This window comes from Sander vitreus, chromosome 1 (genome assembly GCF_031162955.1).
Source record: "Sander vitreus isolate 19-12246 chromosome 1, sanVit1, whole genome shotgun sequence".
Taxonomy (NCBI): domain Eukaryota; kingdom Metazoa; phylum Chordata; class Actinopteri; order Perciformes; family Percidae; genus Sander; species Sander vitreus.
Window position 1 is genome coordinate 17,868,510 of NC_135855.1, and position 17,212 is coordinate 17,885,721.

The 17,212-nt window shown below is 40.2% G+C and overlaps 1 protein-coding gene across 5 annotated transcripts in view; it reads left to right on the forward strand.

Moving 5' to 3' along the window:
* Positions 1-10,592, forward strand: part of LOC144515515 (protein diaphanous homolog 3-like) — a 197,974-nt gene extending 187,382 nt beyond the window's left edge. For all 5 annotated transcript variants that reach the window (XM_078246442.1, XM_078246461.1, XM_078246451.1 and 2 more), the window contains one exon: positions 8,949-10,592. In XM_078246442.1, coding sequence (XP_078102568.1) covers positions 8,949-9,319 — 371 coding nt within the window. In that variant the 3' untranslated portion in view covers positions 9,320-10,592. The remainder of the gene's footprint in view (positions 1-8,948) is intronic.
* The last annotated feature ends 6,620 nt before the right edge of the window (positions 10,593-17,212 follow it).

Below are 17,212 nucleotides of genomic sequence, written 5' to 3' on the forward strand. Positions count from 1 at the left end.
CCGTTTGCGGATGACTTTGCCTGAGACTGTACTGTCAAAAGCAGGCTGTATTGCAGCCTGTCTCCACTGTTTTTGCTCAATCTTGTCAAATCTTGTGCTTTTGTGCTCACTTTTTAAAATAAGAAACCAGGTCCATTGTGCTATAGGAAGGAAATGGAGAATTATCTCTTCTACCTGGTGGTCTGTGATTCCCTAAGAAGAGATGAAGTTGAAGGAAAGCTCAGGGGTGAGAGTCGCAATACCCATAAAGGAAAGAAATTGTGAGTTCCATAGGGTGAGGGAGAAAAGGGAAGCGAATTAGATAAAGGAGGCATGAAGAAGTGTGCGGTTGTTTAAAAGAGGGAGAGCAAAACCTGTGTTGATGGAGACAGGCTGGTTACCAGATGGGTTTTGTCAGAGAGAGGAGGGAACAGAGGGAGAGAAATGGTTAAGAGATGGAGGCTGATGTGGCTGGCTGTAATGCGATATGGCATATGCGATTTTATTTTTAGGACACAAGGCCCCAGAACGATAGGTTTTATAGGGTTTTGAGTGGGTTGATCTTTTTAAATATTCAACTTCAATGAAATATGGAGCATGACTCCGGGGTGTTTGGAATTCATAAGTCTGTTTTGCAGGACTGCCCCTGCATATTGAGAGCTGTCAGAGTCGGCCTGAGTGCTAAACACAAGCCCTCAGCTAGCAGCAGAAACAATGGGGAAAAAGAAACACCTCAGCGGGACTACAAAAGAGACAAAGACTGAAAGTCTTCCATTGGAGTTATTAGAATTATTAAATTATCTTTTGATACTTGTAGCTTATGACACATTACAGTCGTTACCAAAATAGTATTGAGGTTCAATAACAATCCCTACTTATATAAACTTGAATATATGACAATACATTTTATTTAATGTATTATATATATAGAGAGAGAGAGAGAGAGAGAGATAGATAGATAGATAGATAGATATAGATATATCCTGCCTGGATGTTGGTAAGTAAAACACCAGCAAGTCAAAAACATAAATTCAATTGAAGTTGTTATTCTTATCAATACGGAACCTTAACCTTAGTGCTGAGTTTTGTTAAAACAAATTATGCACAATCTTTTTTTATTGCATATATCAGAGAAATGGGGGTTGAAAATATGTTATGGATACATATGTTAATGCAGGTTCTCCATAATCCACTGCAGTCTGTGTGTATACAACACACAGGAGCCTATTAGTTGTGCTCCTCATCTCTCATATAAACTTCTTCTCAGTCCACCATTTCATTAATCCATGTTACAGACGGATTGAAAGCTAACAGAGAAATGTGTGCTTCTGTCTGCGAATGCATTTGTGGGTGCGTTTCAGCATCGTGTCTGGCAGCGTGTGAAGGATCAATATTTTACTCTCCCAGTGTGACAGGTGTACACTGCTGAAGAAAGTAGCTGGAAGAAACCCTTAGTCAGTGTGAAGCCACAGTGGGGAAATACATATGCATTAGACTACAGCTGCTGGGCATATTTACCAGCAGTAACCACACAAACAACAACAGGTAGCAGAGCCTGAAACCAAGACATGTTTAATTCATGCCAGAGGCAGCAGAGTACACTGGCTGTATCAGTGAAATAGCCAATGCTTATTAGAAAGGGACTGTGTGTGTGTGTGTGTGTGTGTGTGTGTGTGTGTGTGTGTGTGTGTGTTGCATCTACGCATATATGTGTGGCTGTATTTGTGTCTGATGTCTGCTTTTATGTATGTGTGTGTGTGTGGGAGACAGAGAGAAGGAGAAGAGAGACAGAGACCCCAGGAAGTGATGCTGTCCCTGTATGAGAAAACATTCTCAGTCCATTACCCTGCATGTAGGTATAATTAGAGTAAAGCAGAACTAAGAGCCGGGCTGCTACAACCATCTGCCAGGTGTATTTCCTCTTTGTAATACAGCCGGACAGATTTGTTTATATTGTAAAGGATCATACCTCTTTCTTTTTTTTTGCATTTTTACCCCATTTATTACAGATTGAATATTTGTATAATCGCAGACCGTGGCCTAGTACAGCACATTTTGTGATATACGAATGCCTTTTAACAACTTGAAGAGATGTAAAAGTTGCTTTAGATGGTTAATTTACAATACAAAAACATAATGATGCTTTTTAATCTCCTTCAGTGTTATGTGGCAGCGCTGTTGACGGCAAGGAATGTCATTATTTCTGGAAGATGCTAAGCTGGTAAAAATTATTAATTCAGCTTTTATTTCTTTCCCCCCGAAAGCACAGTGCAGTAGTGTGCTTATATCTGGTTGCTGTATGGTGAACATAGTAGCCATTACACTACAATGATAATACTGGTTTGCTGTGACATTGGATATGTCTGTGTTTGCTCTACAGTACCAGCAAGGTTCACGTAACCTTCAATTATGCACAATTTGTTTCCACAGTATATTGAGTTAATTGAAAATGGGATGTCTGTCAAACAGTCACCTCCTGAAAAGGCCACTAATCTGTTGTGACAACAATGTTTTTGACGTGTGATGTCTTGGGAAATGTTTTATTTGACAGTGGAGAGGCTAATTATGTGGTCCATTTAAAAAAATAATAAAATGACACTTATATTGTTTACTTTAATTGTATTCTCAATAGAGCATCCTCTGCAGTGTGAGCAAGTGGTGTGTATAGGGTAGCAGTACTAGTGGCAGGGAACCAGGCTCACTTTTGAGGCATTGTTGGAAGCACCAAGGCGTGCTAACGCAATGTCATGCTTGGCTGCAGTTCACAGTGGCTGGGGTTCACACTGAGGGGCAGAAGACTTGAGGGACATCCAGCTCAGCCCTTATATCCTCCACTGTGCCCTTTTTGGTTTAAAGCAGTAGACCACCCCAACACCCCTGTCCACTCCCTGCTCACTTTGTCATGTACAATTGATTTTAATACGACTCAATCATGTCTGCTTAAGCATGATAAGAGGAAATGTGTTGACATGTCTTTATGAGTGTGTCCCTTGTGTACACATTTTTGCTTGTGCACAGACCATTGCCATGTCCAGTTAAATAATATTTATGATCACTATGGATTTGTTTGTTGGTGAGTCATAGGGGGTGACCTATAAATGTCAAGGAACTGCCCCCACTCTCTCTTTTGAACTAGTCTGGTTTCTTATCCAGGCTCCACTTACTGTGTTCATAGATTACCTCTAAGAATGTACTTATCTCTGTTATATTGGTTTGATTTTTAATTTGTAGTTTTTACACTTGAAGTAACAGCTTACTTTTATCTCCCGAACATCATTTAACAAATAAAAGTCTCTCCATTTGCGTAAGCTCTACTTAGAAAAGCACATGAGCAGCATTTCCTTTCTGAAAAGGAGCTTTTAGCCTTTATAAATGAACTAATACCAATACCAAAGTGGTGATTGTGATGGGCCGACATTGTTTTTCTTTTTGGACTGATCATCACTGTCACTAAATCAAAATATGCACTGGCAGGCTCGGTAAGATGTAGTGCTTGCCACTAGGGCTGCAACTAATGAATATTTTCATTATCAATTAATTTGTTGATTATTACTAATCTAATAATAATTCCCAAAGCCCAATGTGACATCATCAAAATGTTTATTTGTTTCCAAACAACAGTTTAAAAGAAGATGTATTGGAACAATATAAAACAAAAACAAAACCTCACGATCTTCATGTTTGGCTTTGGCCTTGACTTTTTTTTTCAGGAGAGTCAAAATCAAAGCTCAACAAAGAAAAAAACACATTTTAATATGCATTAGCCATAGGAGAGGATTCACTTACCTATAGCAGTGCTCTTTTTCACATTACCCAGTGATTGTTATAGTCAACAATCCATCCCCACTCCTCCTCTGTCTCCTTATTGCTCCTGTACTCTATTTAAGTCCAGTCTGAATCACAATCATTGCCTTCAAATCATGCCACTGTCTTGAGGCGTTTTATTCTGTCAATCTTGTCATTCTTCCTCATCATCCCATTTCTTGCACTGTTGTCCTCTTTCCACTTTCCTTTCATTGGATGTTGCCTCTCAATTTTAATCCTGTCTGCTGTTTTTTTATGACATAGAAGCTAGACAGACCGCTCTGCACACACACACACACACTTAACCACGACAAACAAGAAAGGGACAGACCTTCAAATCTTTAATTACAGCCAGTATAATGCACACAGGCAAGCTACTAGAAACTGCTAGCTAGGAGCATCACGCACATTTATGGCACCAAACATTTTCCACTCTTGAATGTGTCGTCTGCACGGCTCCTTTTTGTAAGTAAAAGCTAAATATTTTTTAGTTTTCAACAGCACAGTACATACAGTCTCACGCTCACATAGACAAAACGATGAGGTTGTTTTGCATTTGTTGTGTGACCTCAGTGGCAATGTACAGCCGTCCATTAGAGGAGAGGAAGTTGTGAGTTGCAGGCCATACTCCCTTAACGAGAATTAACTTAATCATTAGTTGCATTCCTATTTAAATATTGTGTACTAAATGGAATTTGTTGTTTCATATATTTTCTATTTTTGTGTCATGTATTTTTACCTGGTCCTGCAATAAATTGGCCCCGGATATTTCACTTGTAGATGTAAAAATAGCATGGCAAATAGTCATCATTAGACAGAACATGCAGCAAACTGCCAAGCCAGCTAGCTGTGTTGTGAATTATGGCAGGTGTAGAAATGTGTTTGATCTTGCTAATTTCAACTTGCTGTGTCAGTCACTGACTACTGACAGTCACTGACATTGACTACTCTCTTCCCAAAGTGATCAAATACTGCAAACATAAGAGTGGAGAGAAGGGGAGGAAGCGAAAGATGAGACGAAAAAGGCTCATCTGCGTGTGTATTAGAAGTGGCAAATGGACCAAATGATATGAATTCCTCTCTGCAGCTATTTGCAGATAGAAAAAAATAAACACTTTGTATCAGACATGGTCTTTTACATTCCTACAAAATGCCACCCTATCAGGCATATTGAAATTCCTGATGATATTCTCAAACCATTCAGGGCAGCTACTGTATAAGTCTGTTTTGTTTGAGATTTTACTTGTCTCATGCTGCAACAGAACCAGTGTGTCAGTAGCTGGTTAAAAGGCTGTGGGCTGTGAGACTTGCAGTTTAAAGACACATTGTACAGCAAAGCTGAAACCAAGCAGAGACATAACAAGCACGGTCTGCCATCTCTTTTATTATTGTTTTTCAAGTATTTTTCTTTTCCATTCTGCCTTCCAGCAAATTTAGGGACAGTGGCAGACTGAGGAAATGTGATAGATCGGTAGTTTAGCAGAATCGCATTGTATTCATGTTTTACAGACATACAGAAAATACCAATCTCCAGGCTTTCTCATGTGTTGACTGTTTTTCTCCAATCTCTTAACAGCTCTTCATGTAGATGAGTTCATTGTCACCACAATGGTGGCAGGCGGTGTAGCTTTAATAGTCAGGGAAAGAAAAAGACAGGCAAGCGCTGCTGCAGTCCAGACTTCACTTTCTGTCTCTCTACTGCGGCTCCCTGCCTAAACCAGTCTGCGTACTAACATCTCCAAACTTCAAGAGAGCAGAAGAGGAGGGAGGAAGAGAGAGATGATTAAAAGCTCATCTGCATCAGTTGAAGCAGCAAATATAAATGGAGCAAATGATCCTACATGAGGAAATGTGAACTCTGTTTTTTGCTGCTATTTGCAGATGGAATAAAGAAATACATCTCACACATTTTCTAATATTGGACAGAAAAGGTTTTCTAATAGTCTACGTATCGGATCATCAATACAAGAGTGCAAGACGTTGCTACATCACTGCGCAGATCCAAGAAAGTTGAAAATTGACCTGGTTCTATCAGTGGTATGAAAGAAATTGTCAGAAGCCCACCATGTGCCAGCAATCTTGACAAAATGAATGCAGCAATCAAAACATGCAACACCTTAAAACATTTTACAGTGCCATCATTTACTTTCTCTTTCAAAAGAGCAAAACAGCATGCAGCATACACAAAATATCAACTAACCCTACTTGCCCCTAACTCCTGCTGAAGCAATATGCATTTTATTTCCAAGGACATGCACGAATTCGGTGTTGTTCAAAGTGCTAGTTTAGATGGATGACAATGACCCTGAAATTGAGGTAAACAATACCCAGTTGCCAACATCGAAATGAAAAATGCATCCCCTTGGGGACTGTCCAAAATGTTGCCCTTTTGTCACTGTTTATTCTTAAAGGAGAACTCCACCAATGTTATACATCAAAGTATGTTTTAAAGGTCTTGGGGAGTACTACTGCATATGTAGGAAAAGTTGTCTGGCCATGCCAGAGGAAGCTACGCAAAATCTGGTAAATTGCCTCAAATGATGTCGTTTGAGTCAGCATCGGTTGGAGCTGAAGACTACAAGTTTAAAAATGAAAAAGAAGAAACTGGGGGCATCGAGTTAGAAGTGAGGTTACCAGACCGCTGTGCCCTCCTCATCTCTGCTTAAGGCTAGAGGCTACATTAGCTAGCATAACACACCTCGATCTCCGACCGAACTGTCGGCGGTCGAATGGAATTGTCTGTGCCAGGTTATGACATGGACGAAGAAGAGGGAGGCTTAGAAAATAGTGAAATGCTATATCGGTGGAGTACTCTTTTAACTAGTGATAGTGTGGCAGTTGATATGCTTTTTAGGTTGTTGTTTTTTGTACTTGGTCAAATGTTTTTTATTTAGTGATTGCCAATCAAAATGAAAACACTTGAACAGAATTGATCTATGATGTTTATATCAGAGTGCTTATCATGTATCTAAGTCCGTTTCAAACTGTCAGAGGGATAAATGCACAACCCTACTTTTACAGCATACGTTCAATGTAAGACAACAGTTTTGTCTTTGAAATTCCACTTGACTCGTTCCCCTATAAAACCAGTGTCAGTTGTTGGTTTAAGAAGTTTAAGGACCTGTGAGTTGAGACTGCGTCTCTCAGAAGTGTTTTACAACTTAGATGAATGCATATGTTGAGAAGCTAGCGAGGCTTCAAAGGAAGGGACAGTTAGGACACAGGTCACAGACGGGCAAAGTGAGAAGAAACTGAACATGCCAGCACTTTGATGTTCACCACTAAAGGCCAGGGCCCTGTTAGGAAAAAGGAAATGCATTTTTGAATAAGGGGTCTTATTGAAGTGTGGTTTTTTTTTTTTTTATCTCTTTTTGAAGTGTAAATGTATATGTGTTGATACAGTACTCTGATTTCTCACCAGTATGTGTTTTTTATATATGATCAGGGTGCAGTGCAGAAAATAGTAACATTATAATTCATGGCAATACATACTAAAAGAAATAAGATGCTGATGTTTGAATTTTGACAAAAAACTGATGTCTGATAATACTTGCTATCATGTTCTTTCTTTCTCTTCAAGAAGACATGGCATCAGTTTAACATTTCAACAGAGGTGTAAACAAGATATTAAAATGCAAATTGCTGATACCACAATTGATAATTTTCTCATCATCAGAACCTGTGAACATGTTATTTGTAAAGGAAACGTGTGTATGTGGGGCATCGCCCTGATCGAGCACAAAGAAACAGGCATGGGGGGTAGATGACAGGTTTTAAGAAGGAGGGGAGAAGAACAGGCGTGGAGCAAGAGGGTCGACAGTGGGGAATAATTGTCATCTTTTAAAAATTGCAACACTGCAACAACAGGAAGAGAGAGCAAAAAGGATGAGATAATGAGAGGAGACTTGGATTTTCAGATGTGGTAAAGTAAAGTCACAGTAACAAGGCAACACACTACTCATTTCATGCTTTTAAAATCCCCCTGCTGCCTCTTGTTTGCCTAACAAGTTTTTGTGTGCGTGTGTGTGATCGTTGGATTTCTTTGCTTAATTTTGCAGTTGGTTCCTTCCCGTCTGCTCTCTTTCCTCCCTTTATCCTTATTTATTTGTCAGAGGTTGTGTTCAGGGACGTTCCTTGTCATTCGTCAGCGCAGCCCATAAAACACACTGTCATGACTGACTGGCCACGCTCCAAACTCATTACCGATTGGCTGACAGAGCGGGTCGCTCTGTTCTGCTCTGCTGTGTTTGACTCCTGTTTGCCAGACATTTCAGGCTCAGGAAACTTTAAATGTGGTGGTGTCTTTCCTCGCGCCACTCCTCTCAGCCTCACGCTCAAGGTCACATGAATATGGATTTTTCCTCTTCTTCCAGCGCACACATGCTGATGATGAAGTCTAAGATCTACTCAGAGGGATTATAATTCAGAACGTAGGTCTGATCTGAGCCGTCACTCTGTTCCACTGTCTGGAGGTGTGTTTTTGGAAACCAGAGGGGGAGGGCTGGAGGCTGAGAAAGGAGAGCGGGGGGAGGTGGAGGTAAAAGAAATACGAAAGATGAAGAGGACTACTGTAGGAGCAGAGAGCTAAGATGAAGAGTGGAGGAATGAGAATGGATCATAATGGTGGAATCAGGGGAGGCGGAGCCGGGTGGGAGAGAAAAGGGAAAGAGACTGGGAGATTGGAAAAGGGCAATGCACAATGTTATTGAGTTTCTGTTGCGGCTGATCAGCCATATCCATTTCATCATATTGAGCTCGCTGCATGCCACAGTCTGCTGCAGAACATTTGTCCTCATCAGTGTTTGTACACACAGCATACGCTTCCATGGAGTGTGTTTGTGTGTGTATTCATCCAGACTAACAGTGTGCACAGTGAGCTCATTTGTGTACCTTTGCTTTGTTGTGCATATGCTTACTAAAGTGCTTCTTCATGATTTCCTAATGCTTTCTATTTTTCCATCATTTTGTGTTTGCTACAGAATGAAGAACAGAACTACATTTTTTTTTTTTAACCTTTCAACTCCCTTTCTTGTTTGTAATTGAATCTGTAATCTGAGTAACCCCTTGCTTGCTTCCATTCACTTGAACGAGTCCCTTCTACCTGCTCTACTCCCTCACACTCACAGTTGTGCTCACTGCTTTGTCTCTCTGTTTTTCACACACAGAAAACAACAAGGCACCTTTACAAAGGTCTCGCTCTCGGCAGAATATAAATTTAGGTTCAGCGGTGGTGAAAGCTCCCCCTGCCAAGGAGGCCCATAACGAGTCTGAGGGCCATCCATCTGCAGCCCGCGCCAAGGCTGCAGAGTGTTCGGAGTCAGGCCGCAGGTACAGGAACACCCCGAGTCACAGCCACTGGCTGGACAGAGAGAGGGTGGTGGAGAGAGAGATGGTTAAGCTGACGGAAAATAAGATGGAGGTTGAAGCAGAGCCTCCGGCCTTCCAGCCGTCCTCCACTGCTGCTGCGGTCAGCAGCTGTAGCAGCAATGGAGAGTCCAATTTAGAGGCTCTCCTGGCCAAACTCAGGGCCCTGTGAGGTTCATTTACATTGTCTCTGAAACTACATACATTTACAGTATGTTTGTACCCACGCATATTAACACACTCTGAATGTGACCAAAAAGATTTTTGCTGCAACAATTTTGTAAACAAGCAGAATATGTAGTTGGTAAGAAAAAGTTGTGAAGGATTTGTCGTTGCGTAAATAGCAGGGCAATTGAATTAAGCAATAACATCAAATAACCAACAAGGATTTTTTTAAAGCTTCGTAGAAAATACATTTGTATAAAACTACTAATAAATTTATGGACCATGCTTTTAACACTTTTCTAAAGGAATATTGAGGAAGGTGGAGCACAGAATGTCCTCAGAAATAAATAATATATTTAGAAAAGTTGAGATTCAATGGAAACACTTAAGAATATTGCCGGTAGTGTCATACTTAACAGGTCAAAAGAGGAAATGCAACCCAAATATATTCAGCAGTATCTACCGGATCCTGTAAAGTGCACTGCCAAAAGCGTTGGCTATCATTTATATATTCCTAACTATGAGAATATAATATAACGTTTTCTCTGAAAGTAAAAGATGCAATGTAGGTAAGCACTTTCTTTGTATTCTAGAAGTATGCAATATTATGTTATCACATTTTCTTTCACATTGGCATTTCCTATAATTGCTTCTGTAGCATTTATTTTACACATTTATCATATTATGTTGTACTACCTGGATTTTAGTTTTCATCAGTTACTTTCATATGCATGTTAGAATTATACAGAATCTGCATTTATTACTTTCCGTCTTTAATTATTTTCAATGTTTTTCTCTCTTTTTTTTCTTCTTTGTTGATTCTTTCTTCATTCCCGTGTTGGGGTGTCTTTTATATTCAAAGCATTGATCTAATTGTTTGTATTTTCTAAAAAAGAATGCATTCTATAAAACTATAAATATGTATACACAAAGGATCAATGAATACGAGTTATGCCATATGATTGTACTTTCACAAGTTAGAACAGTAATTAGATGTTACTTGACAAGTCGAGTTTGGTTTTGCTAGGCTGCTTTATCTCATTTATACACAGTGAGAACAAGTCTGCAGAAAGTTAACCGTATCTGAGAGTATTATTGTTCAAAATGTGGCACAAAAGAAACAAGTTCATCCAGCCACAAGTTAACCAGAATTGATGCTGCTTTTCGCCACCTACATTCCCACCAAAATTACTCATATCTTAAGCATACCTGTATTTGTTGTATCTTTATCCGCTCACTTTTATATAGACCCATTTACAATAAAATGAAGCAAAAAAATACGTTGTCTCGTTTCATAAATCACAAAAGTTTCAATTGTATGACTGATATGAATACATGTCAGTGTGTGTGTGTGGCTGTTAGTGTTTATTTATGCTTGTTTTATTCTCAGTGTGTTACTTATAGTCATACTTTAACATGTACCAAGTTAGTGCGCAGAAACACGGATCACGTCCTCTCTATGGCTATTTTAAATAGTTGCATTGATCAAGTATACGACTTAATTGGTGATAAATAGGACTTTAGTATTCAGCCTTCAGTTAGGTTGTATGTGCTTGTAATTGTAATAAAGATATTTGGGGAATATGTTAGCAGCACCTGCCAGCTGAACTGGCATTTTGATGGGGGAGCCGATATGAGACGATCAACACAAGCCCAAATGGCTCAGATCATCCGTGCCCAAATTCTCCCAAGTGATGATTTACTCCTTTTATTAAGTGTTCACAATATTTTCTCTACCTCCTGTACTGTTTTTTTTCTGCATTTGCTTGGTTTTTAGGTAGGCATTCGTTTAGCAGGACAATGTGCTGCTAAGAGAGAACTGTAAGTGTTACTACATGTTTTTGTCCATGTATCAGTGGTCTGTCGGTGGCGACTTTTGTATGGTCCTCGGTTTCTTGTTGATTCTTTATTTTTATTTACTCATTTCAAAAATGTGATAAATGGGCTCTTCTAAAATGTAGTGCCTTGGTTGAACAACATACAACAACAAGAAGTTATAGTGCACAGTGTCCTTGTAGAAGTTCTCTTGTTGTTCGTGCATAATTTGCTACATAATGCGCTCAGTTTTCGTATGATTTGTGAATGGGTTTGCTCATAAACTCTACATAATCATGTGTACACATAATACAAATCCAGATTTATCATACTTTCCGTGCATCTGCATTGTTAAATTGTCTAAATAAAAGTCACACCTGACTCGAAGCTTGTTAAGAGCATGTGTGAACTTTTATCTCGGGCTTTTATTAATTAAACAAGACATTAAAAAGGCGCTGTGCTGAACATATGCCTCATTTAAAGCATAAATCAGTTGTACATAAATATAGAGGAAATAAAGTCCAAAAATGTGGACCTACTGTAGACAGAATTGAGAGTTACAGGGAGAGCGAGACATCTGCCGACCAGTTAATCCACTATCTGACAAGGTCTGCTTGCTGTAGCCTGGCAGCTGGTAAATCTTCACCACTTGGAGCGACACAACTGTCCCCATCTGGAGCGGAGCCAGAGACAAACACCTTACCGGTAATGCAGTCAGCGGTTTGGGAGAGCGAAGCAGTTGTTGCTCCTCCAGTGGCCTTGATACAGCTTTAGCTGGCTGCTGTGTGCTTTTTACTGAACACTTTATAATCAAACCACTTTCTTTTAAGGTCTTTCACGGTTCTCTGCAAGGACCAGTCACCACCTTCAATACGTCAGCTTTTTGTAAAACTGCTGCCTCTGCTTCGTAAGAGTTTATTTGTTCGTTTTTTTCCCCCCTTTTGCTTTCCAATGCCACGGAGAATAACCTCCGTTGAATGTTATTTTGATCTACGAGATTGTGTGTGTAGGTGTTCTCCTTTGCTGAACATGGCGTTGCCGAGGACCTGCCATGATATTAATACAAGTTAATTAATGTGTTGTAAACATGCTTCGGATTTACAGGTGATTCAGATTCCTTACAATACACCAAAATCTGAATGAATAAATTAAGCATTTATCTGTTTTACACGTGTCTGTGTGTGTGTGTCTGTGTATGTCTGTCTGGTGAGAACACTCTGTCTAATTGTTAAAATAATATGATTAGCAGGAGTACATTGTTTCCACATCAGGAGTAGGAGCCTGGAGCTGCATACTTATTGACAATACATTTTCTTTAATTGCCTTTGTATGCTTTCAAACTCTAAAAAATGATTACATTTTGTTACAGCATCTGTGCGGGCCTGCTTCTTTGGAAGGAAAGTAAGAAAATGACAGGCTAAACTCATAGACACTACAAATTGAGAGGAGAAGGAGAGCATAAGGAGTATAGGATCTTGTTATGCTGAGGGAGCCTTCATTACTCAAAGGCCTGTGTTCCAGCCATGAGGTTTATCTATGGACCTAATAAAGTGGAGTAAAACATATTGTGTAGCAGATTGCGATCTGGGCTTCTTTGATTGAGATGAAGTTAAAAATGTGTTTTTGAAGGATTTGTAGAGGAGGGGGAAAGTGCAAAACAGATTCGTCACCATTTCTTTTCCACAAGAGTCAAAGAGCGAGCTCTGCTGTATTTATAACTGCCTGTACACATCATGCTGTGAAATTCGATGGTGCAAAAATCGCTTTCTATTTTCAGGTTGTTTGGCAGAATCATTTTGTAATCTACTGCTAATGGTGTCAGTCACAGTTGTAGAGAGTGGTTCGGAAGGATATAGCCATGCATTGCTGTCTCCTACAAAATATATTGAAATTCTAATTTGTGTTGCCAAATACGTTTCTGGTGGAAATGTTGGAAACAGCTGCCTGGACTAAGCTCACTAGCAACAGTTTTTGCAGTCCAGAAAGTATGATGATCTTACTATCTTGCTATTTCTTACTGGAATCTCTGTTGTTTGCCTTGCAACTGCTCCCAGCAAAGAAATACTCAAGCACGTAATCCTCATTTTTCCATGTTTCTGATTCCTCACTGTCTGTACATCTAGGTTCTAAAAGAAAAAATGTTGTAATTGCTCTCTTCATCAATTCAGAAATCCTTGAGCTGTTCCCAAAACTTTTGCTCTCCACTTCTAGTAAATTGAAGGGCTCAGAAACTGAGTTTGTATCCTTAACATGTGTTTTATCTTTTATTTCTCTCACAATCAAACATCTATATTTTTTTTCTCTTCTTAACTGCAAAGCTGCACCACAGAGCTTTACTCTGTGGGAGAACCTGACTAATCATTGTACAGCCCAAGCAGAGTCACCTTGTTGCTGGGCTCATATCCAGGAGGAGACAGTTATGGTGGTAAACCAACACCCTAACGGACAAATCCAGCTCTTATTGTTCTTTCCTGTTAATAAATCAAGCCAGACTGACAAAATGTTCATGTCTGTGCAAAGTGTGTATGCAGTGTTTGTTGTTGAACACCTAAATCAGCAATGGACTTTATTTCAGAACTGTTGCATCACGGGAAGATGGCGGTCCCTGTAAATTCTACTAATATCTTAATCTGTCTAACTGTGTTTTCATGATTTATATCACAGATTCTAGTGGTTTCTACTTGCCACACATACCACTTCCATCTATGGGCTAAACATACGGCAATCGCCCTTCTACTACTGATTCTGACCGGATCCCGACTGCCGCTGGCAAAAAGGTGCCACACTAAGCTCTCTAGCACAGTAGGCTCAAATTCTTGAGAGATGTCAAAATGATAGGTCGCTGGAGCACAGCGCCCAGAGCAGTTAGGGGTTTGGTGACTTGATCAAGGGCACCTCAGAGTGCCCAGAAGGCACACAACTGGCACATTTCCAGGTTCCAATCCACACTCCATACCTAGTCCATCTGGGACTTAAACTAGCTACCCTCCGGTCCCCAAGCAAAGTCCCTACGGACTCCGTAACTCCCACCCCTTTTAGCTTTTGTACTGGCCTCCACTCTACTTCTTTTCCCTAGCCACCTCATCTATAAACCACTCACCTCCACATCTGGCTGTGTCAGCTGCTTCCGCCTTGCTGATAAAGTTTCAGAGTTGAAACAGAGAATCTCCAAGCTCTACCAGATCCAGGAAGCTGAGAAGTTCATGGACACCATCAGCTTCGGTTTAGCACAAACCCACACAATCTGTGCTCAAGAGTGTGATGCCACCGCTCCCTGTCCTGCTGCTGCATCTGTTCCTCTCTCTTGGGTCCAGCTCGGGGCTAGACCTAAAGCCCTGGTCAGCTGTACTCCATCCCACCACGAGCCCCGGTCCCTGGTCGGTGCTCGCAGCAAGAGTGGGAGGCGCTCCTCTCGTACACAACCTAACCATGACATCCAGCTGAACAATTGAGACTATATCCCTGACCTGCTTGACTTCCCTCTTTTGACCGTCCAACCACACTTAGTAATGGAGATTCAATTGTGAGGAACAATAGAAGAAATCAGCAGCAACGTATTGCTTTCCAGGTGCTAAGGTGACTGATATCCAGTATAGATTCCCAGCATCCTGGCCGAGCACCCCCTCACCCAGGACGTTATCGTCCACGTCGGCTACAATGGCATTCCCAGCAGGAGCTCTGAAATAGTAAAACTTTAAAGACTTCAGCAATTTTCTTGACTCCCTCATGGCCACGGTAAACAGATTTTTCTCTTCGGCCCCATCCCTCCACTTACTGCAGCGTGGGTTATTTTAGCAGCACTGTTAGCTTCCACCCCTGGCTGCAGTCAGCCTGTACAGTCCGCAACGTAGGGTTTATTGACAATTTGAATCTGTTCAGGAACCGCTGATCATTCTTTAGGAGGGATGGACTTCAACCCAAGGGCCTGAGCATATCAAACCCACATGTCTGTGACAAATATCTACTTCTTCTGTCTGCTACAATCTATACTCAAACATTCAGACTCACTCCCCCGTGTGGACTGGCTGTATCTGACATTAGGCACTCCCCTTGGATTCCCACTGTGACCAGGTCAAGGTGCTTTTTAAGAAAGACGAGCTGTTAACCAACAAAATTAAACCCAGCTAGGACTGATCCATTATGATCCTTTAATGTAAAGCTTGCCTTGTTTATTTTAATCAAATGTATGTGACTGGTGATGACATGTTGCCCCACTTAAATAAAACAAAGTGTGCCAATTATTTCCCATGGACGTGGACATTCAAAACCTTAAAAAAGCATGCAGAAGAACTTTCACTTGTCCTACCTTTTTGGATGATTTATTTGTAAATTTCTTTTATAGGGTCTTTCAACTGTGCTTGTAGTTTGCGGAAAGCACTTTGTTCTCCTATCTTGAAAGTGCTATACAAATATGATTATTATTATTATTATTGTTCCTCCCCATTCCTGTCTACAGGTTTCTCTTGCAGCAGTATGTAGCCCTCTCTCCTCCTCACTAGGGCTACCTCCATCTGTCCCTGCAGGTGTTTTTGTGTGTGCTTGTTGTCTGTATTTCTTTGATCACTGTTGCATTACACCAGTGTAAATGTTGGCCCTCTTTCAGTTTTTTGTCTTTGTTGTTCTGTCTCGCAGAGATGTTTTGTTGATGTTTTTGTTGTTAAAAGCATGAAAGATGGAAAACTCATCCCTTGCCGCTTTTCAAACAAATAGCACATATTTGGCAGTCATGCATAATATCACAACAGATATTGAATATCTCGGTATCTGTCCCAATGTGCTGATTTATTCCCTCTTCAAACAGCTGGATGATATCCTGTCTGAACTTTCTGCATCTTCATTCACTGTGGTCACAACAAATTAGTAAGCTTTGGTTTGCTGTTGTTTTTGTCAGCGGCAACTGTTCTTCATTGGTTGGATTCCTGGTAATTTCATCAGTTTGGCTTGCAGAAGTTGAGCCAAACTTCCACCCAGCATGAGCTCAAAAAAGTACTAAAAATAGAGCCACTAATAATGTAGATTAGATGAAAAACATCAGCCAGGTGGAGGGAGGAAGCATGATGAACATCTTAACAACTTTCAATTTCACATTTCTGAAAAAAACATCATGTTAGTCTGATGAAGTAGAATTATTATAAGATAGTTACATGTTGAAATAACGCTGGAGGGGAACATTGGACGTTTGATTGAAAATTCTGTTAAACCAAAACAGCTTGAAAACAACAATTCTGCAGTTAAGCTTGCATTTCTTTATTTTACGTGTAAAATGTTCTTAAATAAAAATAGAATGTTTTCCATCCTTGTTTGGTGATTGTAGCTGTACAAAAAAAAACCCAAAACATAATTATAGCTGACTTTCATCGGTCAAATTCGGCTCATTTCAGTTAAGGAATGTGAGTGACGGTCCAACAAAGGAACTGAGGTGTGTTTTTAGGTCTGTTAGTAGTATAGTATATTCCCTGAGGGCTACGGCACTTAGCAGAGTGTCAACTGTAAAAACAGTACAGTTGTACTGTGTTGACAGCAACAGAAGTGAGCACATCTGGCTTTGATCACCATGGTGATGATGGTGCAGAGAGTCACAGGGCAAGCAGAGCGATGGAGACAGAGGCTCAGGGGAATTATTATCTTGTTTAGTAAGTCTAATGAGAGAAAAGGTTGCACCTCAGCTAACTGCTGTCCTTATTTAAAACACAGGCACACGCAACCAACTATGCACAAGCTTATGCAATATGTAAGTAAAATCAGGCACATTGTGTATCATAGATGCAAATAAATCCCCTTGCTATAATTCTTACCAACAAAGACACACCTACTTTGCTAAGGGCTGTGATAGCACAGTAATTAACACCCTGTTAACACTTAAACCATGTCCAAATGTCACAATGCAGGGTTACAATTTGCTCCTAAATGTAGTCTGCTATTAAACTGGGGGAACTGGTGAAGACAAATTAAAAGAATGGTGTTTGATTAGAAGCCATACAAAATGCCTGCATCAAATACTGGATCTACTAATTCTTTTATTCAAAAGAATGGTCACAGATAGCAAAATTGGTAAAACTACAATTTTGTTAAAAGCTTAGGACAT